Below are 23852 nucleotides of genomic sequence, written 5' to 3' on the forward strand. Positions count from 1 at the left end.
GAATGATAAACTTTGTTTTATTACTTTTAGTAGAATAGCAAAGACAGACACCTTTGTTATTACAACACTATATCTAATTCTCTGGTGAATTTTGGCACTTACTAGACCCAAATCTGCTGGATACATTCATATAATGTGGACTTGAATCCCTTTTCCAGAGGATGTGGTTCAGTGATAGAGGACTTCCTATTCCCCATATAAAGAAAACATTAGGTACCAGTGGCTCACGCCTGTAATCCTAACTACTGAGGAGGCTGAGATCTGAGGGTCACGGTTCAAAGCCAGCCTGGGAAGGAAAGTCTGTGAGATTCTTTTCTCCAATAAATGACTAGAAAACCAGAAGTGGCACTATGGCTCAAGTGGTAGAGCGCTCGCCTTGAGCTGAAGAGCACAGGGACAGTGCCCAAGCCCAGAGTTCAAGCCCCATGACCAACAAAAAAAAAGAAAGAAAACATTAAAAAAAAAAGAAAACTTTAGTTTGATGGACCCGGAAAAACTTGCTTTTAAGGGGATATTTAAGTGATGCTTGTAAATTAGAAGGTAGAACATTAGAATTGACATTTGCAATTGGTGCAGTGTCCTTTTCTAGTGGTTAATTGATTAGAGAGCATAGTTTGAGATATAAGAAATAAAGCAGTCAAGGGGTACTTATAGGTGAGTCAGAAAAATACAAATAGTCTAGGTTGAGAAATAATATGAGTTTTTTTTATTGTTTGGTTTACTTTTTGTTGTTTTATGTTTGAGGTCCTGTGCTTTGAACTTAGGGCCTCAGATTTGCTAGGCAGGCACTCTTACCACTTGAGCCACACTTAGCTCTTTTTTTTTTCTTTTTTTTCCGGCTAGTACTGGGGCTTGAACTTGGGGCTCTGCATTCATGCTTGGCTTTTTCTCTCAAAAGGTTGTTTTCTACCACTTGAACCACTTCTGGGGTTTTTTGCTGGTTAATTGGAGATAAGAATCTCACAAACTTTTCTGCCCAGGCTGGCTTTGAATAACAATTCTCAGGTCTCAGCTTCTTGATAGCTAAGGTACAGGTATGAGCCACTAACACCCAACCAGCTCTTTTATCCTTATTCTTTTGTTTTGTTTTGTTTTTGTCGGTCGTGGGGCTTGAACTCTGGGCCTGGGTGCTGTCCCTGTGCTCTTCAGCTCAAGGCGAGCACTCTACTGCTTGAGCCACAGCGCCACTTCCGGTTTTCTAGTGGTTTATTGGAGATAAGAGTCTCATGAATGTTCCTGCCCAGGCTGGCTTTGAACGGTGATCCTCAGATCTCAGCCCCCTGAGTAGCTAGGATTTCAGGCGTGAGCCACCAGCACCCAGCTTTAACCTTACTTTATTTTATTTCATTTTTGCTTTAGTTATTTTGCTGATAGGAATTTCACATTTTGGGCTCTGGTTAGCCTCCAACTGATCATCCTACTCAGACCTCCTAGAAGCTAGGATTTCCAGTGTGAACCACAGGCTTGTTTGCTAACTCTCCCTTTTCTCATCCACAAACTACAATCCTGTTAAGTGTTACACTACCATTTAGTTCACAACCCTCGTTCAGAACTTTTTTGAGAGGTTAAGTTACTTGTATGTATTACTTCTTCTTTGGTCACTTCCCAGTGAGTATCATTAACAGAGTGGTCTTTGTCTCCCACAGGGCGTAGATTCTGATACAGAAACACCGGCAAACTTTGGGAAATATCTGGAATCTTTTCTTGCTTTCACGACCCACCCAAGTCAGGTAAACTTTATGCAGCGAAGTCCTCAGATTTTAATTTAAGTATATTCAGATCAAGTACTGGCCTGTACTGTTAGCTCCTGTGTATAGTGGGATTGTTGAGCTCTAGGGAATGGCTATAGGTGTCATTTCATTAAGAGAATTGTGGGCCCTTCTTCCTGAGCCCAGCATGGTACTTTCCAACTCAAAACTTTGATAAATAGTGTTATTATAAAATTCACTCTTTTTTTGTGTGTGTTTTGTTTTTTGTCGGCCGTGGGACTTGAACTCTGGGCCTAGGCGCTTTCCCTGTGCTCTTCAGCTCAAGGCGAGCGCTCTACCACTTGAGCCAAAGTGCCACTGTGTTATTCTAAAATTCAACTCAAGACCTTTCTTTTGCTGAGAACCCAGTATCCTTTCTTACCTAGAAGAGAAAGTGACAATTTTCAGTCCGTACTCCAGGACTTAACATAGCCTGTTTTATTTAACATGAGGTCCATAGTCATTACTGATGCATTTCAGCAGAAGCAGTTTTAAAGGGCTGAGATCTAATTGTATGGAACACTTTAATTGGTAACTGCTAGGCTGAATAGTAATCTTGGAAGTCCTTACAGTGAATTTTTTCTTCGTTTTGTTTTGCTTTAGTTTCTGCGCTCTTCAACACAGATGACCTGGGGAGCACTGTTCAGGCATGAAACCCTCTCCCGTGATCCTGTGCTGTTGGCCATAATACCAAAATACCTTCGTGCTTCTATGACTAACTTGGTTAAGGTATATAATGGGAATATAAAGTGTAGTGTAGGTGAATATGCCTAAGACTTTGAGTGACATTCATTCATAGCCCATTATTGTCACTTAAGATTCTGTTGGGTAAGGTTCTGGGGACAAGGTCAGCAACCATCCAATGTGATGAACTCTGTTCAGGACTTGAAGACAGAATTATCAGAATGCTTTGAAAGTGTAGTATAGGAGGATGAAATCAGGAGGATTGTAAGAGAGGCTAATATCTAAGGATTGTTACTGAAGGCAAGCAGGCACATGAGAATGGAGTAAGGAAGGAAGCAATGATTGATCACTCTATAAAGTTCATGAATTCTCTAAGATCTGCTCAGAGCTCTTGGAGCTGACTGATTCTTCATTTTGATTTCTAAGTCCAAATCATGGGCCCTATTTAAGTGGCACTGTGGCTCAAGTGGTAGAGCGCTTGCCTTGAGCTGAAGAGCTCAGGGACAGCGCCCAGACCTAGAGTTCAAGCCTCACAACACACGCACACACACAAAAAAATTAATAAATAATTCTACACCTATTAGAATACACGTAAGTTCTTTTTTTCTTATTGTGTGCTGAATTATCACTTTGTCTTGGATATCTTGACACTCGTAGGCTCTAAATAAATTTTGAAATGTAATTCTTCCACAGGAACTTGAGAGGGTATCAAGTGAAAGCACTTTCTTACCTGCTACTCTAAGAAATCCTGGATCTGGGATGGACAAGCTAGATTTGGAATAGATTAGAGCAGTCAGAAAATATCTTGTACAAATCTTACTTCTTTTAAGGTAGATCACAAAGTACTTGAGCTTTAGATCTTACTCACTCTGACTAGGACGGTTTTCATCTTTTTTTCTTTCCAGATGGGCTTTCCTTCCAAGACAGACAATCCTAGCTGTGAATATTCTCGATTTGATTTTGATAGTGATGAGGACTTCAATGCTTTCTTTAACTGTAAGTGACACTGGCCTGAGATTTTCTCCCAACATTGCCTGCCATCACTGATATTAGGAGGATCATGGTACATGGTACACACTTGGAACTTGTATTGAAGACACCCCCCTCCCCCCCTGCCAATCTGTACAGCAGTTGCTTAGGCTCTGGCTTCCCATTGCAGGGGTGGTTGCCCAGACCACATTCCAGGCAGTACACTCCCTGTTCCATCTCCTGCCTCCAGCACAGTTGTTGAACACTGTTGTTAAGGATAGAGATCAGTTTTAAGATACTCCTTATGGGGCTGGGAAGGTGGCTCAGTGGTAGAGCGTTTGCTTTGCATGCCTGAGGCCCTGGGTTTGATTCCTCAGCACCACAGAAGCAAAAAAAAAAAGCCGGAAGTGGTGCTGTGGCTCAAGTGGTAGAGCGCTAGCCTTAAGCTGAAGGGCTGAGGGACAGCGTCCAGGCCCAGAGTTCAGGCCCCACGACCGGACCCCCCAAAAAAAAAAAAAAAGATACTCCTTAGGTCTTTTATGCTTAAGACTAAATATTATTTTTATTATTTTCTATCCTTAGGTTTTTTATACTTAAGACTAAATATTATTTTTATTATTTTCTATTATTAGCATAAATTATTTCATTATATGTGGAGGGAATGGGTTCATTGTGACATTTCCAGGTATTTTTATAATATATTCCAATTAATCTCACCCTTATCCTCATGATTAAATACTACTTTCTTCCCAGAATTGGAAAACCTGTTAGGTCATACTTCCATTTGGGGTTTCTAGAGCCTGATTTCCCCTCCCTCTCTCCCTTCCTTTGAGACAGATGTCCAGCCAGGCTGTGAACTCATGGTCTTCCTTCTAGCATCCTAAGTGCTGGGATTGCAGATGTATGCTATTATATCTAGTTTTCCTTTCATTGAATTGAATCAATTTGCCATAGAAAGTGCACCCTTATAGTATACAATTCATTGAGCTTTAGTTTTTTTCACCATCATGCAACCACCACCACAAATTCTACAATATATCACCGTCCCCCAAAGGGAACTCTATATTCATCTCCTAATCTCATCATTCTTTTTGTTTGTTTATGTGGTACTGAGGAATTGAACCCAGAGCCTCATGCATGTTAGGCAAACACTCTTCCACTAAGTCACATTCCTAGCCCAGTGGTTTGGTTTTCTTTTTTTTCTTTTTTCCATTCCTGGGGCTTGAACTTAGCCCTGGCACTGTCCCTGAGTTTCTTTTGCTCAAGGCTAGCACTCTACTACTTAAGCCACAGTGCCACTTCCAGGTTTTTCTGTTTATGTGATAACTGAGGAATCGAACCTATGGCTTCCTACATGCTAGTCAAGCACTGTACCACTAAGCCACATTCCCAGCCCTTGGGTAGTTGTGTTTTTTCTTTTTTCTTTTTTTGCCAGTACTGGGGCTTGAACTCAGGTCTGGGTACTGTTCCTGAGCTCCTTTTGCTTAAGGCTATTGCTGTACCACTTGAGCCACAGTGGTACTTCCAGCTTTTTCTGTGTATATATATGGTACTGTAGAATGGAACCCAGGGCTTCATGCATGCTAGGCAAGCACTCTACCACTAAGCCACATTCCCAGCCCTTGAGTAGTTTTTATTGGGTGAGAGTCTCATGGAATTTCCTGCCTGAGCTAGCCACATAGGAGATCCTCAGATCTCAGCCTCCTGAGTAGCTAGAAGTATAGGCATGAACCACCAAACCCCAGCTTCCTTAATCACATTCTTACGCCTTGCCACCAGCAATCTCTTTTCTGTCATTATGTTTGGTCCATTCTGATCATTTCATTAAAATGTAATTGCAAAATATGTGGTATTTTGTGACTGCTTTCTTTTTTTTTTGGTTCTGGTCGTGGGGCCTCAGCTCTGGGCCTGGGCGCTGTCCCTCAGCTCTTCAGCTCAAGGCTAGCGCTCTACCACTTGAGCCACAGTGCCACTTCCGGCTTTTTCCTTTTTGCTTATGTGGTGCTGAGGAATCGAACCCAGGGCCTCAGGCATGCAAGGCAAGCGCTCTACCACTGAGCCACCTTCCCAGCCCTGTGACTGCTTTCTTGTAGCACAGTTTTTTAAAATGTATCCATATTGTAGCATGTGTACTTTGTTTCTTTTATTATTTCATAGATATTTTTGTTATTCTTTTTACTATTACGAATAATGTCCCTGACCAGTTTTTTACATGTGTTTGTATGACTGTTTTCTTGTTTCTTTGGGGTATGTACTAGCAGTTAAGTCTCTAGATAAGTTTGCCAGTTCCACATTTAATATTGAGGGACTGCCAGACTTGTTTCCCACAGCAGCTGTACTGTTGTCTGTTCCTACCGAGCTGATTCCTTGAATTCTCATATAAATGGAAGCCTAAGTTTAGTCTGATCTAGCTGGTAAGATAACATCTAAAGATAATTATTTTTGAAATTTTTTAGTCTGGGGATCTAGCTGGGGGTCAGAGTGCTTGTCTAGTGTAAAAAGGCCCTAGGTTATCCCCAACTCTGTAAAAAAAATTCTTTTGCCAGGCGTGGGTAGCTCATGTCTATAATCCCAGCTACCAGAAGGCTGAGATCTGAGGATTGTGGTTGGAAGCCAGCCCAGGCATGAAAGTCCCCAAAATGCTTTTAATTCCAGTTAATCACAGAAAAACTGGAAGTTTCAGGTGTGGTGGTTCATGCCTGTAATCCTAGCTACTCAGGAGGCTCAGATCTGAGGATCGAGGTTCAACGCCAGCCTGGGCAAGAAAGTCCATGAGTCTCTTAGCTCCAATAAACGACTAGAAAACCAGAAGTGGCACTGTGGCTCAAGTGGTAGAGCGCTAGCCTTGAACTGAAGAGCTCAGGCCCAGAGTAGAAGCTCCACAACTGACCAAAAAAAGAAAAAGGAAATGCTGGAAGTGGTGCTGTAGCTCAAGTGGTAGAACCACCGGTCTTGAGCAAAAGGAGCCCAGGGACAGCGCTAGGTACTGAGTTAAAGCCCCAGGACCCCTGGGGGGCTGGGGAGAGGAGGATATTCTTTTAAATGAAAATTTCTTGATTTATTAACTCTAGAAAGTTACATTGAGCAATTGCTGGTTTCAAAACACAAGCCTGCAAGATAGGTTTTTTTGAACATTTTCCCCTTGGGATGGAACTTAATATGTGCCATTTGTCAATTTCTGTCCTTCCATTGGCAGCTTCTCGAGCTCAGCAAGGAGAGGTGATGAGGTTGGCCTGTCGTTTGGATCCCAAGACCAGCTTCCAGATGGCTGGGGAGTGGCTAAAGTATCAGCTTTCAAGTTCTGTTGAATCAGGGACAATAAACTGTAAGTGTACTTTATTAGTGACCATTATAGTTGTATCAAAATAATGTAGATGTCAGAACAGTATACTAGTGTTGCTAAATAGCTTTATTACTCCATCATTATATCCTAGGGACTAAGTATTTTCCTTTAAAATCTCTTTAAATTAGTATAAAACTGTCCCTGTCAGCTTTGAATTTATTTTTATGTTTTAACAAAATTGGCCAGTTGTTGATTTTCCTGCTTTGTTCAGGGACCATTAAACAAATTGCACTTAACTTTTGAAAACCTTTCAGCAAGTGCTTACAGATGGTAGTACTCCTAAATTCAGAAAATCATCTGTGAGAGCCTTTGTGAAATCCCACTTTGTATAAAATCTTAGTAACTCCCTTTACCCGAATGCATTGCCTAGTTAAATTTCCTATACACCATGTTTTGTCTTTGGTCTTTTTGTGGTGGTGGAGATCTTGGGACTTAAGCTCAAAACCTGACACAGACAATGATCGGTGAGCTTTTTTGCTCAAGGCTAGCACTTACTACTTTAGCCACACAGTTCTGCTTCTGGCTTTTGGTGGTTAATTGGAAATAAGAGTCTCATGGATTTTCCTGCTGGGCTTGCTTTGAACCCTGATCTTCAAATATCAGCCTCCTGAGTAGCTAGGCACAACCAGTGCCTGACCTTTGCCCAAATTTGAGCAGGTTGGAGCACCTGTTCTGTCACCTCTTAAACGACCAGATCGTCTCTGTGACCCCCGTCCCTGTGTCATCTGTTGTCCTATCTCGTTAATAAGCATTCGGTATGTGTGTTTCAAATGCCTGTTCTATAGCTGGAACTGGAGAGGGAAGCCTCTGCTCCATCTTCTCACCTTCATTTGTGCAGTGGGAAGCCATGACCTTTTTTTTGGAGAGTGTGATCAACCAGATGTTTAAAACAGTAGACAAAGAAGTAAGTATTTCTCATGTTGGCTCCATAGTAATTTTGAACCTTTATAAGCCAATACAGGGATTATAAAAAAATTCATCTTACAGAAGAGGAAACATTTAGACAGCTTAAATAACATAACCTACTCAAATTTCAACAACAGCAGAGCTGAGACCAAATAAATAAATAAATCTCTGACTCTATGCCTTATATCATTTAGTGTCCATTGTGAGGGCAGGTCAAGAGTTTGAAAGTACACAGCCTCCCTTAAGTTAACCGTTGTAGAGAAACAGTGATGGAGATTTTCAATTGGATAACCTTGAGAAGTATGTTAGGAAGTATACTTTTCAGTATGGCAGATGGGCCAGAATATTCATGTGGATTGATTATGTTCCCCTCTGTTGAATAATGATAAATTTAAGATAATTAAGTCACATCTAGTTTCAGGGTAATTGCATGTTGGTGTATTCTAGGTTAGTTGTGAAAAGGATCTGTGAGTCACCTGAATATAAGTCCTCACAAAAGGTGCATTAATAAACTAGACTTCAGTGAGGAAGCTCATCTATTCTTTTTTTTTTTTCCTGGCTGGGTGCTGTCCCACTTCCAGCTTTTTCTGTGATTAACTGGAGGTAACAGTCTCACAGACTTTCTTGCCTGGGTTGGCATTGAACTGCGATCCTCAGATCTCAACCTCTTGAATAGTTGGGATTATAGATTATAGGTTATATACTTCTGAAATGTTCACAGTAGAAATTTTCTATTGATGAGAAAAAAACTACACACTACATCCTAGTGGAAAAATAGCCAAAGGTATTTTCAGATAGCAAAAGGGAACACAGTCTAGAACTGGAGATATAGCTTGGCAGTGGAGCAGTTGCCTAGCATGTGCAAGGCCCTAAATTTTTATTTTTTTTTGCAGGGGGGGGGGGGTGGTCTGGTCATGGGGCCTGAACTCTGTGCCTGGGCACTGTCCCTTAGCTCTTCAGCTCAAGGCTAGCGCTCTACCACTGAGCCACCTTCCCAGGCCAAGGCCCTGGATTTGATCCAAAGTAATTCTAACTTTATTTATAACAACGTGTGTTAGTATTACTTAATAGTGAAGAACTGGCAACGTCCTTAATTGCAAACAGTAGTAGGAATTGCTTCATCTTGATATGGCTATGGTAGCACCATTTAGTGTCTGAAATCATGCTTAGAATTGAGAGTTGATGAGCAGTATGTGAAATCATAAGTAATTGTGTTACTGGGGTTAAGAGAAGTTGTCTCCGAGTGTGGTAGCCATGTGGGCCTCCTTGTCATGTCTGCTTTCAGGGGATTCCTGTCAGTGATGGCATAGAGCTCTTGCACATGGTCCTGAACTTTGATGTGAAGGATCCGCTCATCCTCTCCTGCGTCCTCACTAATGTCTCAGCACTCTTCCCATTTGTCACGTACAAACCAGAGTTCTTACCTCAGGTCTTCTCAAAGGTAAAGTCCTTCTCCTCAGTGAACTTTGACATTTCTAAGCTAATTGTTTCTAATTTGGGGGAGGGAGGAAGAGGAAGGGGTTGAGATAATCTCACTGTGTACCCAGGCTGGCTTCAAACTCCTGATTCTCCTGTATCAGTCTTTCAAATACTGGGATTAGAAGAATATGTTACCATTCCTAGCTCTAGATTTTGTAATTTTTTTTTTTGAAGTATGTGAGGCAAAATCAAAAAGAGCCATCGTTTACTCAGTATGTACTGAGTGCATGCTGGACGAGAATCACCATGCTAGTAACCTTACTCTTTGGAATCAATGTAGGAAAACACATGAACAAATGCTGTACCTGTATGGTACTGCAATTACTAGATTCAGATACTGAGAAACAGAAAAGAATACTAAGGGAGAGTTAAGAAAGGTGATGTGGACTATCAGATCAGAAGGGATTTGTGACAGAGAGGAATAGTATCATTTTCAAGTTTCTGGTTTAATGAGTACTGCCATCTGAGTGAGAATGGTGAATCAGGAAAGAGAACAGGAGTAAGGAAGAGAGCTATTTTTGAATCTTATGTTTGAAATAAATCAAGAGCATTTAAGGTGAAGACCTTGCAGTAAATGGGTTGAGTTTGAAAGTCTAAACTCCAGGGGCTGGGCTTTTGGCTTAGTGGTAGAGTGTTTGCCTCGCATGCATGAAGCCCTGGGTTTGATTCCTCAGTACCACATACACAGAAAAGGCCAGAACTAGTGCTGTGGCTCAAGTGGTAGAGTGCTAGCCTTGAGTTAAAGAAGCTCAGGGACACTGCTAAGGCCCTGAGTTTGAGCCCCAGGACTGGCAAAAAAAAAAAAAAGTAAATAAAAGTCTAAACTCCAGAAAGTGATGAGATTAATTACATCATCATTGTAGACACCCCAAGACTAGAAAGAGGATACAAATACAGAATTAAGAGATGAATGTTAAGCCAGGTGCCACGCCGCTGCTTCTTTGGCCTCTGTGATGGAATTAAACTGGGCTGAAGATCTAATCAAGAAACCCACCAATGGGGCCGGGCGCTGGTGGCTCACGCCTGTAATCCTAGCTACTCAGGAGGCTGAGGCTGAGATCTGAGGATCGCGGTTCAAAGCCAGCCCGGGCAGGAGAGACCGTGAGACTCCTATCTCCACTAAACCACCAGAAAACCGGAAGTGGCGCTGTAGCTCAAGTGGTAGAGCGCTTGCCTTGAGCTGAAGAACTGAGGGACAGCGCCCAGGCCCAGAGTTCAAGCCCCACGACTGACAAAAAAAAAAAAGAAACCCACCATTGGAAGTGGTGCTGTGGCTCAAAATGGTAGAGAGCTAGCCTTGAGCAAAAAAGCTCAGGGATAGCTCTCAGTTCAAGTCCCACGACCACCCCCTGTCCCCTTCACCCCCCAAAAAAAGACTAAGACTCATTAAATTTATTGGGCTGGAAATGTGGCTTAGTGGTAGAGTTCTTGCCTAGCATGCATTAAGTCCTGGGTTCGATTCCTCAATACCACATAAACAGAAAAGGCTGGAAGTGGTTCTGTGGCTCAACTGGTAGTGTTAGCCTTGAGCAAAGGAAGTTCAGGGACAGTGCCCAGGCCCTGAGATCAAACCCCAGGACTGGCACATAAAAAATAAAATAAACCAACTACACATTCTCCAACCCTGAGAGAATTTCTGTTGCAGTAAAGAACTTCACTTAAGTCCTAGTATGTGTGTAAAACATTACTTGATTCATTTCCCTGGCATCTTTTTCTTATTTGAGGCTTTTATCCTTTATGCTCCTCCTTGGGTAATAGTGACCCCCATGGTTCTCGGCTTGACCCACATTCATCTCTTTTGTTGTTGTTGTTGGTCATGGGGCTTGAATTCTGGGCCTGGGCGCTGTCCCTCAGCTATTCAGCTCAAGACAAGTGTTCTACCACTTGAGCCACATAGCACCACTTCCGGTTTTCTGGAGATAGAGTCTCACGGACTTTCTTGCCCGAGCTGGCTTTGAACCGCAATTCTCAAGATCTCAGCCCCCTGAGTAGCTAGGATTACAGGCATGAGCCAACAGCACCTGGCCATAAGATATTTTAATGATACAGTAGTGAATCTCCAGCTTCTTATAGACATATTTGAGATAGACATCTGAGGCTTTGCAATACCAAAGAAAAGCGTTATTTTTTTTTAAGCTGGATTGTTGGTATGAATATATTTCTGGGATTTGTTCATAATTACCACATGAAGTGACTTTTTTTTCTTCTTCCTCTCAGCTATTTTCATCTGTCACTTTTGAAACTGTTGAAGAAAGCAAGGTAAGTCTACTACCTTTTTCTGTAGAGCCCAGATCCCTATCCCTGTCTAGTGTGGAACTCAGTCCCTCTGCCTCAGCCTCTTGAATTCTGGCATCATAGGTGTGAGCTACTATTCCTGGCTGAGACCATTAGCTAAACCGCTAACTTCTTGTAAGTAGTAAGTGGTCTAGATTTTTGTATGCGTGGAAGGAGGGGTGGTAGTAGCACCTTATTTTCACTCAGTGTTTTGCTCTGGAGACATTCTAGGGCAAATGTGAATTTATGTGACCCAGATAACTGTAAATGTCATTATATTCTTTTTTTTTTTTTTTGCTAATTATATTCTTTTTTTTTTTTTTTGTCAGTCATGGGGCATGAACTCGGCCCAAGTGCTGTCCCTGAGCTCTTCAGCTCAAGGCTAGCACTCTACCATTTGAGCCACAGCACCACTTCTGGTTTTCTGGTGGTTAACTGGAGATAAGTGTCTCACAGACTTTCTTGCCCAGGCTGGCTTTGAACCATGAACTCCAGATCTCAGCCTCCTGAGTAGCTAGGCTTAGAGGCGTGAGCCACCAGCGCCCGGCTCATTATATTCTTAGAGTTTGTAAGATTTCATTGTGAGATTTCCTCAGAGTCACATGTTAGTTACAAGTGGCTCTTAAGACATTGAGGGTCTCTTTCCAGGCTCCCAGAACCCGGGCAGTGAGGAACGTGAGGAGACATGCTTGTTCCTCTATCATCAAGATGTGTCGTGACTACCCTGAGCTTGTGCTGGTAAGTTTCTGGGCCCCAGCTGAGTCTACCACTGAGGCCTATCAAGTGCTGTGTAATACGGAAAAGGAAAAAAAGGAAAAACTCGCGTAAAGGAAACATTGCAGTCATAGTTTTCACAGAATAAGTGTTCTTGAGTTGGTGTGTTCTTCTCTCTAGCTTGGTTTTTTAAAAATGCAAATATAGTCCAAAAAAAGGAATGGTTCTGGGTTGGGGATGTAGCTGTGTGGTAAAGTGCTTACCTAACACATGTAAGGTCCTGGGTCCAATTCCCAACACTGCATTGAAGAAAAGATTCTCTTTGTATGTTTATTCCTCTCACTGCAGAACTCTTTACTATGTGGTTTGCTTTTATCTTTTAATTAGCGTAAATAAGTTATAGAGGAAGGGAGTGGTTAAAAACATTTCCATATGCCGGGCGCTGGTGGCTCACGCCTGTAATCCTAGCTACTCAGGAGGCTGAGATCTGAGGATCGCAGTTCAAAGCCAGCCCGGGCAGGAGAGACCGTGAGACTCCTATCTCCAATAAACCACCAGAAAACCGGAAGTGGCGCTGTAGCTCAAGTGGTAGAGTGCTCGCCTTGAGCTGAAGAGCTGAGGGACAGGGCCCAGGCCCAGAGTTCAAGCCCCACGACCGACAAAAAAAAACATTTCCATACATGTTTACCATGTATTCCAATCAATTTCACAAATTAACTGCCCCCCTTCCCCTCTTTTCCAAACAATTTCAAAAGGTTTCATTTTGTATTTTCATAGTTGCAAATAAGGTGCTTCAACTCTGTTCAACCAACTACATGATATTCTTAATTACTCCTGTCAAATGATGTGCCTGATTTTGAGAAAAGCCAAATGTAAATCTCAACCCTTTTTTGAGGGTGAGGGGAGTTTCTGTACAAATTTAGCCTTATTCTAGGTAACAAATTAATCAGAAATTCCTTCTCTGAGTACATAACAATTGTCTTCGTGTATAACTGATCTTTGTAAGAGTACCATAAAGTTGATGTAGAAGAGTCCAATCTTTTTCCTACTTGTGTGGAAAAATGCATTTATCCAAATTCAAGACAATAACTGTTTTGTGCATCATTGCTTTGCTATTCAGGCAAAAGAGTGTTAATTAAATTTAGAAACAAAACAGTGATGGCCTGACTTTCCTAGACTCATCTTGATTTTCTTTCTTCTTTGAGTGGCCCGTCTCCTCCTGGAAATCAATTCTTTACCTCCTTCCTTTTTTGTTTGTGGTTTGCAGCCCAATTTTGACATGCTTTATAACCATGTAAAGCAACTCCTCTCCAATGAGCTCCTCCTGACCCAGATGGAGAAATGTGCCCTCATGGAAGCCCTGGTTCTCATTAGCAACCAGTTCAAGAACTACCAACGTCAGAAGTTGTTCCTAGAGGAGCTAATGGCACCTGTGGCCCGTATCTGGCTTTCTGAGGAAATGCGAAGGTAGAAGAGCAGTTCCCTCCTCGTCTCACTGCATTCGAACCCCCTTTCTGCTTTGAGAGTCCCAGGATGGTGAGGGGGGTTTCTGTAAGGATATAGATATTCCACCATCAGAGGAATCTGAAGTTCTCTCTAGATCCTTTGTAATCTAATCTCATGAAAGTACCTCCTTGCCTGAAGGAGGCATAGCAGGACAGGTAGGAAGAGAGGTAGGCAGAGGTGGGAGGGGGAGGATCAGTCATAGGGTTTGAACTCAAGGCCTCACCACGGTTCCTAAGCTTTGTGTTCAAGGCTAATGTTCTACCACTTTGAGCCACAGCTCTACTTCCTGTTTTCTGGTGGTTCATTGGAGGTAAAGTCTCATGGACTTTCTTGCCCCAGCTAGCTTTGAACCATGACCCTCAGATCTCAGCCCATTGAGTAGGGAGGATTATAGGCATGAGCCACAAGCACCTGGGTTGCTGTGGGTTTGGTGTATAGTACCAGCACCTTTGGAGGAGGGCCAGTAGGAGCCAAAGGAACCACCACACAGAGCCTGCCAATTCATAAGGTGCTACTAAGGAAATCTGATGAGAGTGTGGAGGGAAATTTAAACCTTCCAGTGACAATTGATACCATTAAACTCACCTCCTGTAAAAGCTGCTCTTTGAAGCCAAATAATCAGTCTATTAGAATTCATAGAAGAAATTGTCTTAAAACATCCTGCGGTAACTTGTCTTTCTCCTTCCCTCTAGAGCGCTGTTAGATGTTGATTCTTTCATTGCCTATGTGGGTGCAGATCTGAAAAGCTGTGACCCAGCTCTGGAGGATCCCTGTGGCTTGAACCGAGCGCGAGTAAGACTCTTGTGGGGATGGGGCTACACCTGCGCCCGGTAGAAGTGTAGGAGGTTGCCATTATCAAGTTTCTCTTAGGTTTGTTTTGTCTATACCGGTGAGAAACCTGGAGTCTCCAGTTGCCCTAAGCTTCTCCTTTCTTTTCTTCTTTAGTCCTGAATTCTTGAGTTAGTTCCCACAGCAGAGCAGATGGTCTTTTCTATGAAGTCATTATTTTGGCTTCAAGGATCTCTAGTAGATCTGAAGACTGAAGGTGTAATGAGGAAGTAGGTCAGAACTTGGCCAGCAGGGTGAGGCCTCCCTGCTATTGCTTTCTGGCATGTCAAGTCCTAAGAGATGGCCAAGTTGCACACCTGAGGATTTTTAAGTGCTTTGCTATTCAAAGTGTTCCTGGCTCCATTATGGTAAAAGCTAGGATCAGTAACCTGGCAAGTAGTAGGTTGGTTGAGAGATAAGGTGAAGGGATTAGAGCAAAAGCTGCCAAAGTCCAAGCTGGAAGGCTAGGGTCAATTTGGAAACTAAGTGAAATAATGGCAGTTAAAACACTGTCTTACAGCATGTCGAAGCCTCCTTCTAACTACAATCCTGTGGTGGGGGGGGGGGGGGGGTGAGAGGCGACTAAACATTTGGAAAGACATCCTAATGAAGGGAAAACTTCTAGAACTACCGCTCGTCCTACAGAGTGGACCCCTTCAAACTTGACTTCAAAGGAAACGACAAGAGGTCCTGTGGAGTTGGGAGAAACAGAAGGTTCTCTCCTCACCACTGGCCTCTGCATCACTTGTGCTATAGCATTGAATAAATCTAACCATTCCTTTGTCTGTTCTTACTCTTTTACATTTACTCTTGTTTCTTTATTGCTTTTCCACAGATGAGCTTTTGTGTCTACAGTATTTTGGGTGTTATAAAACGAACTTGCTGGCCTGCTGATCTAGAAGAGGCCAAAGCTGGGGGATTTGTGGTGGGTTATACACCCAGTGGCAATCCAATCTTCCGAAACCCCTGCACAGAGCAGATTTTGAAACTTCTAGACAATCTGCTTGCCCTTGTAAGGTAAGTCATAATAAGGTTTTGGTCTGTTATTTTTACCTTAATCTCAAAAGTGTATGTGCTTTATCGTGGTAGTGGAGCTGTGGTTCAATTGGTAGAGGACTAAGAAGCTCTGGGACAGGCACCTAGGCCCTGGTTTCAAACCTCAGGGCTACACACACACACACATACACACACTTCTTAGTGACACTGCTGTGGTATTGTATAGTGCGTACTGAATAACCTCCAGGTGCACATTTGTCCAGGACTGCTCCTGCTGGGAGGAATGCTTGAGGCAGAGTTATCTGGGTGGAGGCGCATCATCGACTCTCACCCTTCCTTCTGTGCCAAAGAGAAACATTGACATGTGCATTCTTGTTTCTTTCAGAACCCACAATTCATTATACGCACCAGAAATGTTAGCCAAAATGGCAGAGCCTTTTGCCAAGGCTCTAGATATGCTTGAAGCTGAAAAATCTGCTATATTAGGTAAGAAATGCAACTTTATTTCCCCATCAATTGATTTTATCTCTCCATAGGCTCCTGGAGCAGCTTTGTTATGATTGTGTCACATTGTACTTGTGTGACACCACCGTAACCCCATTTGTTCAGAAATGTACTGTGAAGTTCCTTCGGTTCTACAAGAGCAGGTGTACATACACCATTATCTTAGCATTCAGAACTCACACAAGGGCACTCCCCCCGTTTGTCCCCCTTCAAGCTGCCAGTGCCATTAGATTCTATGTAAGCCATGGTTTTGAACCTGAAAGATAATGGTATTCTTTCTGGCTTTGTGCATGGGGGTTTGTGTACACAATCAAAATTGATGCAGGAGGGATTGAGGCATAGTTCAGTGAGAGTACCTGCCTATGGGGCACAGCTTTAGCTAGGCTATCCAGTGAGCACTCCTCAGCTATAAAGTTAACCAAAGAAAGGGGGTGTTAATTTGCCTTTCATGCTCAGGTCTGTGTCTAGGCCTAGATGGTCTTGGACATCACTATACTTAATGTCTATGTTGCAGACATCAGTTAAAATAGAACTTCTAAGACATGGATTGCCACTGATATAATAGGAAGTTAATACTGTACAATACATACTCCATTCCATTCTTAAGTTAAGCCAGGAGCTCCTGCTTTAGAAATATGTGGCCCATGAGATACACTAGAATGGAACAACAGTTCTTTCTGGTAACTTCTGACTGTGATTTGAAATATAAAACAACTTCCTATATATTTCATAAACAGTTGTGAGACTGAGCTGAATGGATTTCATTTGGCTCTGCTGTCCTTTTGAGGCTCTTGCATCCGACTTCCCTTGAAAAAGAGTTTTCATGTCTTGGGGTGGGGGTGGAGGCATCCTGGTACTTCATGGAGAAATCCTTTTGCATTGTCACTGTGTTTGGTCCAGGTCCCATCTAGGGAAAACCAGTCAGACACACACACACTCTCACACTCCCTACCTGCTGGCTGCCCTGTGTCTGGCAGCTGAGCAGTGTGTTCCTGACCTCTTCCTCTGTAGGATTACCTCAGCCTCTCCTGGAGCTCAATGACTATCCTGTCTACAAAACAGTCTTGGAAAGAATGCAGCGCTTCTTCAGCACTCTTTATGAAAACTGGTAAGCAAGGAGCCACGTCCTCTTCTGGAATATGTACTTACAGGAATGGCTAGGTGTTTGTCTTTGATGTGGAACTCTATTGCACACCGAAGGTAGGGCAAGAATCGAGAGGGAAGTTGGTGCTAGTGTTGAATCAAAGCCCATTTGCCCAGGCTTGGTATCTTCCTAGTGTCCTGTTAGCTCTTACTCAATGTCCATGCCCCGTATGTCTGTGTTTCAGTGCATGAAGTGCTGAGACCAGGTAGAAAGTAGAGTGAATGGGGCTACCTTTACTCAGCTGCCCAGCCCCTCACTGCCAACACACCCGCTTTGGCCTTGGGTACCCAGTGTTGTATTCAGGCCAGCCTCATAGGTTCCTCCATTGTGAGTCTGCATTACACAGTATGAAGGGTGCTCTGGACCTTGGCTAGCAACCTGTGTTTTAACAGATACTGTGTTCAGTGTGGGAGGGGAAGAATAATTTTGTCAAAAGTTTCAGTTGAATCTGCAAAGCTCACATTCTCTTATGGTGTAAATGCAATTGCTTTTCTAGCTAAAAATCTTAGTGCACACCAGAAATGAAATCCTTGGGGCAGTCAGGGCCAGCAGTAAGGACCATTGGATTTGTCACTGCCCGCAATTTTATCTTTCAGTTTCCATATTCTGGGGAAGGCAGGTCCTTCCATGCAGCAGGACTTCTACACTGTGGAGGACCTTGCGGCCCAGCTTCTCGGCTCAGCCTTCATCAACTTGAGCAATATTCCTGATTACCGACTCAGACCTATGCTTCATATCCTTTCAGAAATTCCTAGACAGCCCACAGGACCAGAGAATTAGGGACAGGCAGCAGGGAGAAGAAGGAAGAGCTTCAAGGAGCAGCTGGGATTATTATCTAAGAATAGTATAATCTCATTGAAGACAGGAAGATTTAAAAATTCAAAGAGTATTTTTATTTTGTTTATTGAGACAAGGTCTCTCTGTACCATGTAGCCCAGACAGATCCTCCCACCTAGGACCTCTGTACTACCTTGGATTACAGGCATGAGCTACCATACCTGGCTCTTCCCCCCCCCCCCCCTCTCTCTCCCCCTCTCTCCCTCTCCCTCCTCTCTCTCTCTCTCCGATGGGATCTTGCTTTGTTGCCCATGCTGGCTCAAACTCCTGTATTTTAATGGTCCTTCTACCTTAGGCTCCTCAGTAGCTTGGGCTCCATCTGGCTAGGGTTTTTTGTTTGTTTTGGTAGGGTTACAAACAGGAGCCACTGTGCCTGGCTTCAGGCTCTTGTAAATTTGTTGTGAAGTTATAATAAGGAAAATGGGGAAGGTGAGCTTATTACAAGGGTGTCCTACTTTCCTTCCTCCAACCCAGTGCCCATAATGGGCAGTTTGGTAGAAAAGACAGTTAAACTACAGAAATAAGGGAGTCAAATTCAGATGCTGTTTGGGATTTGAACTATTAACACAGCATGTTCTTGGCATCTCACCACTACTTGCCCGGCAGGTGAGTGAGGGGCCTCTGCTCATGGCTAAAACTTCTTAACCCACCGCAGCACGGGTCTTCGTGAAGCCTCTTGTGCTCTTCTGTCCACCAGAGCACTATGAAGCCCTGGTACCTCCCATCCTTGGACCTCTTTTCACCTACCTCCACATGGTAAGAGATGTGAAGCAAGGAGGACAGGAAGACCCTTGGTCCTCCTTGGCCATTCCTGAGTCTTGAGCATTCTTATTATGTCCTCCTGGGCAACTGAAGTGATTCACCCACGCACGAAGCACTTTCAGGTGTAGATTCTGTTCCTTACCTCCTGTCTGCTGAGGAGAGGTGACACTCAGACAAATGTTTCTCCTGGACCTGTGTCCCTAATTCAGCAGTTAGGCGGGGGGGGGGGGGGGGGGGGGGGGCATCTGGGTGTTGATAGAGGGTCCAGAGATTCAGAATTCTAAGAATGTTGTCAGCTGGAGCCAGGTGCTGGTGACTCACACCTATAATCTTAGCTACTCAGGAGGCTGAGATCTGTGGATCATGGTTTGAAGCCAAACTGGGCAGAAAAGTCCCTGTGAGACTCTTTTCTCTAATTAACCACTCAAAAACCAGGAACTGAGCTGTGGCTCAAAGTAGTAAAACACTAGCGTTGAACAAAAGAGCTGGACAGCATCCAGGATCTTAGTTCAAGCCCCACGACTAATGAAAAAAAAAAAGTTAAAGCCTCCTAAGCCGAGGTGTTTGAGCTTGTGTGGACCTCTGAGACCTGCCGTTGATAGTAGAGTCACCCCTGGCTCGTTTTAGCACTGTAGATATGTGCTCTAGTCTGCTCCCCCGTCCCAGCACTTCCCTCCTGTTTCCCCAGAGACTTTCCCAGAAATGGCAAGTCATCAACCAGAGGAGCCAGCTGGGGTAAGGAGTATACCCACTATTTGGCGGTGAGCTAGCATCTGGGTTGGGAGGGGTAAAGGAAGAAGGGGCAGGGATTCTGCTGTCCTGGGGCTAGACAAGTGATGGATTATCATCATTTTAAGCCTCAGTCGTTGATTTATGTGGTAGACTGTGACTTTAGGCAGCCACCGATCAAGTCTTCATGGGGCTACGTTGCTAGTAATAACAACCCTCGTTGGCCCAGGATCTGTGTAGACTATAGATCTGAAGGAAGCCAGAAGCTGCGCACAGAGGGTCTAGAGAGGGTTGCTGTTTCCTTACCCTTCCTCTTACATATTCTTACGGAACTTGTCTCCTGGTTTTTGGCAGTGGAGAAGATGAGCCCACAGAGGAAAATCCAGAGTCTCAAGAGATGCTAGAGGAACAGCTGGTGAGGATGTTAACCCGAGAAGTCATGGACCTCATCAGTAAGTGACGTATGGGAGCCAGGGCTAGTGCACATACTTTAGCCATCTCCAGGGAGCCTAGGTTGATGCAAAAACTCAGGCTTCTAGCAATGTTGTTGTGTTAATAATAACAACAACAACAATAATTAGCGTTCGGCACCGGTAGCTCACATCTGTAATCCTGGCTGAGATCTGAGGATTGTGGCTCAAGCCCGGGCAGGAAAGTCCATGAGACTCTTATACAGTAAATCACCAGAAAACTGTGGTGTGTGTGCTGTTCTATAATTCAGGTGGTAGAGCACTAGCCTTGAGCTGAAGACCTGAGGGACAGAGCCCAGCCCAGAGTTCAAGCCCCATAACCAACAATTAGCCAGGTAGAAGCTATAGCTAGTCCTCAATCAATTTAAAGATAAGCTAGATAATCTATGAACTGAATTGAATTGTACTCAGGCTAGGATATGAAATCTGAAATAAGGAGTAATTTGGATATTAGAAATAATTGCCTAGCTTTATTAAAATAAGGGAAATTTAACTTTTTTTAGACATGAAGATTTATTTTGTCTATTTTTTTTAAGTCTGGCATTCCAGTGTCCTGTCCTGGCCAGTAATCCATCCCTCTCCCACCACCGCCCCTCTCTTCCCCCTAGCTAACTGAATTTGAGGAGGGATCCGAACTCATTGTAGTCAAAAGAAGCCTTGGAGAAGCTGGGTTCTGTACTTCACTACCTCTCCCCTTCACCTGGCCAGAAATAACCTTGTCCAAAAACCTTGTTGTCTTGCTTTAGCCGTTTGCTGTGTATCAAAGAAGAGTGCCGACCACAGCACAGCTCCCCCTGCTGATGGGGATGGTGAGTGAGTGGGTGGCCCAGCGGCCCTGGGGATCCTCTTGGGCTGTGACAGCTCTGTTCTGTACCTGGCGAGGCTGGGATCTGACACCTGTAGCTTTATGAGCTCATCATGCTGGCCTTCTTGTTGTGTTCTTGTTGTATTTCCACAAGCACACTCTACCTCAATGCCTTTGCACATGCTGTTTCTAGAATGATTTTCTTCTTGCTATATATATCCTAACTTGATTCATATAGATCTTGCACAAATGTTATCTCCTCCAAGAGGTTTTCCATGATCAAATTACCAAAAATAGCAGCTCCAGCCATTCTGTAATCTTCCTCCACTACAGTTTATTTCCTGGCACTTCTTTACTACATGCATTATGTTCTTACTACTAGTCTCCTTCAGTAGAATGCAGTCCCATAAGGAAAGGATTCTGGCGTATACCTTATTTGCCAGTCCTGGGGCTTGAACTCTTGGCCTGGGCACTGTCCCTGTGCTCCTTTTGCTCAAGGTTAGCACTCTACCACTTGAGCCATACATAGTGCCATTTCTGGCTGTCTTTGTGATTAATTGGAGATGAAGAGTAAAGAGTCTCACAGACTTTCCTGACCAGGCTGGCTTCAAAACAGGATCCTCAGATTTCAGTCTCCTAAATAGCTAGATTTACAGGTGTGAGCCACTGGTGCCCAGCCAGCCTATACCTTTATAACTCCAGTGACAGATGTGCAATAGACACTTACATATGTGCTCAACAATGACAGCCCTGCACGTGCTGCCCAGCGTGCAGATCCTCCCTAGGCATAAGCTTCAGCCTCCTTCCATGGGGAGTTGCTTGTGCTAATCAGCACCAGACAGCTCAGGACATGCTGTGTGGCCTTCTGTTCTGAAAGGATGGAACTTGATATTCTGCTTTGCTTTCAGATGAAGAGATGATGGCCACAGAAGTCACCCCTCCACCAGTGGCGGAGCTTACAGAGCTGGGGAAATGTCTGATGAAGCATGAGGTGAGTACAGGAACAGTGGTGCTTCTCCTCACCCAGATGGAAAGCATGTGTGCACTTTTCTGAGAGAAAAAGGACCCAAAGTCCCTAGTATCTAGCCACCCTAGCCTGAATGTGTCTTCTACATGGAGGTTCCCATATACCATTTTGGTTTATTATTTCCTGCTTACCTATTTGAAACTCAGGTCTTAGCTGGGTACTAGTGGTTTATGCCTGTCACCTAGCTAGTTGGGAGCCTGGAAACAGATGGGTCATTGTTCAAAGCCAACTCTAGCAAAAAGTTTGTGAAACTCCATAGCTGGGCACAGTGGTGTGCACCTGTCATCCATCCCACGCTATGTGGCAGGCTGAGATTACCAAGATACCCTAAGCAGAAAAATATGCAAGACTTCTTCCTAATGGAGGAAGGCCGGATATGGGGCACACATGTAACCCCAGAAAGTTGACAGATTGTGGCTCAGGCCTGAGTCAGGCAGATATAAGACCCTATCCTTATCCTAAAAATAACTAGTGAAGAACAGGCTGGAGGCATGGCTCAGCCATATCAAGCCAGCCTAAGCAAGCACAAAGCATTAAGTGCAAACTCCCTGTTCTACCAAGAAAAAAATTAAATAATCTAACTTCTTTTGTTTTGGTCCATTTAAGGCTTGAACTTAAGGCCTGGGCACTGTCACTGAGCCTCTTTATGCTCAAGGGTAACACTCTACCACTTGAGCCACAGTGCCACTTCTGGTTTTTGAGTGGTTAATTGTAAATAAGTGTGTCCCAGGGACTTTCCTGCCCAGGCTGGCCTTGAACCATGATCCTTAGATCTCAGCCTCCTGAGTAGCTAGGATTACAGGTGTGAGCCACTGGTGCCCAGTTGAAATTCAGTTCCTGGGGACTACTCGGCGTGGGCACTGTCCCTGAGTTTCTTTTTGCTCAAGGCTAGCTAGCGCTCTACCACTTTGAGCCACAGCACCATTTCTCGTTTTTTTTTTTTCCTGTTTATGTGGTGCTGAGGAATGGAACCCAGGCCCTCATGCATATTAGGCAAGCACTCTACCACTGAGCCACCTTCCCAGCCCTGAGATTGTATTCTTTTTTTTTGTCTGTCGTGGAGCTTGGGCACTGTCCTTGTCCCTGCACTCTTCAGCTTAAGGCAAGTGCTTTACCACTAGAGCTACAGAGCCACTTCCAGTTTCCGGGTAATTAATTGGAGTCTCATGGGCTTTCCTGCCTGGGCTGGCTTTGAACCGCGATCCTCAAATCTCAGGCTCCAGAGTTGCTAGGATTACAGGCGTGAGCCACTGGCACCCAGCTGAAATTCTATTCTTAACATATAAGAACTATCAGAAAAATGTGCTCATTGTCCTAATTTTGCTTCCTTTCCTTTTCAGGATGTTTGCACAGCAATGTTAATTACTGCCTTCAATTCCCTGGCCTGGAAAGATACCCTGTCCTGTCAGAGAACGACCACACAGCTCTGCTGGCCTCTCCTCAAACAAGTATGGCTAGCCACCCCTCTCCCTGACCATCAGGGGTTGGGTTGGCTTCATCAGCTGGAAGGGTCAGGGTACTGGGCCCTTTGGAGACCTGTCTCCTGAGCACAGATGTCTCCCTAGGTGCTGACAGGGACCCTACTGGCAGAGGCTGTCACATGGCTTTTCACCAGCGTCCTCAAAGGTTTACAGATGCACGGGCAGCATGACGGGTGCATGGCTTCCCTGGTCCACTTGGCTTTCCAGATATATGAGACTCTGGTGAGTGCAGAGAACATGGGGGCAGGTTGGCCACAGCCTCATCACTCAGCCTGCTTCCTCAGAGGTGGGTTTGACAGGGTTTGGGGAAGGTGGCAGATGCCAAACCTCCTTGGAGTGAGTTTATCCCTACTTATCAGCGCCCCAGGTACATAGAGATCAGAGCTGTGATGGAACAGATTCCTGAAATTCAAAAGGATGCTCTGGACCAGTTTGACAGCAAGCTCCTGAACCCCTCCCTGCAGAAAGCAGCTGACAAGCGACGCAAGGACCATTTCAAACGCCTCATTGCTGGTTGTATTGGGGTAGGTCATGCTTCCACCAACCCACAGGGCTGCTTGTGGTCTTAGACCATGTGTGTGCAGGGGTCATAGTAAACCAGACCCAACTCAGTCATTGACCATTATGGTGGGATGATCTCTTACCA

The 23852-nt window shown here is 44.1% G+C and overlaps 1 protein-coding gene across 1 annotated transcript in view; it reads left to right on the forward strand.

Annotated features, from left to right (window-relative positions):
• Positions 1 to 23852, forward strand: part of Xpo5 (exportin 5) — a 39506-nt gene that overhangs the window by 13518 nt on the left and 2136 nt on the right. Inside the window, exons 10-31 of the mRNA XM_042671852.1 lie at positions 1647 to 1730; positions 2352 to 2477; positions 3338 to 3428; positions 6598 to 6726; positions 7530 to 7648; positions 8936 to 9091; positions 11347 to 11388; positions 12052 to 12141; positions 13385 to 13584; positions 14316 to 14415; positions 15287 to 15468; positions 15833 to 15933; positions 16963 to 17059; positions 17692 to 17828; positions 18591 to 18688; positions 19383 to 19429; positions 19778 to 19875; positions 20640 to 20702; positions 21607 to 21689; positions 23066 to 23173; positions 23291 to 23428; positions 23566 to 23730. Of these exons, the coding sequence (XP_042527786.1) occupies positions 1647 to 1730; positions 2352 to 2477; positions 3338 to 3428; positions 6598 to 6726; positions 7530 to 7648; positions 8936 to 9091; positions 11347 to 11388; positions 12052 to 12141; positions 13385 to 13584; positions 14316 to 14415; positions 15287 to 15468; positions 15833 to 15933; positions 16963 to 17059; positions 17692 to 17828; positions 18591 to 18688; positions 19383 to 19429; positions 19778 to 19875; positions 20640 to 20702; positions 21607 to 21689; positions 23066 to 23173; positions 23291 to 23428; positions 23566 to 23730 (2454 nt within the window). The remainder of the gene's footprint in view (positions 1 to 1646; positions 1731 to 2351; positions 2478 to 3337; positions 3429 to 6597; positions 6727 to 7529; positions 7649 to 8935; positions 9092 to 11346; positions 11389 to 12051; positions 12142 to 13384; positions 13585 to 14315; positions 14416 to 15286; positions 15469 to 15832; positions 15934 to 16962; positions 17060 to 17691; positions 17829 to 18590; positions 18689 to 19382; positions 19430 to 19777; positions 19876 to 20639; positions 20703 to 21606; positions 21690 to 23065; positions 23174 to 23290; positions 23429 to 23565; positions 23731 to 23852) is intronic.

The sequence above is a fragment of the Dipodomys spectabilis genome, unplaced genomic scaffold (genome assembly GCF_019054845.1).
Source record: "Dipodomys spectabilis isolate Male_0828 unplaced genomic scaffold, ASM1905484v1 ptg000669l, whole genome shotgun sequence".
Lineage (NCBI taxonomy): Eukaryota > Metazoa > Chordata > Mammalia > Rodentia > Heteromyidae > Dipodomys > Dipodomys spectabilis.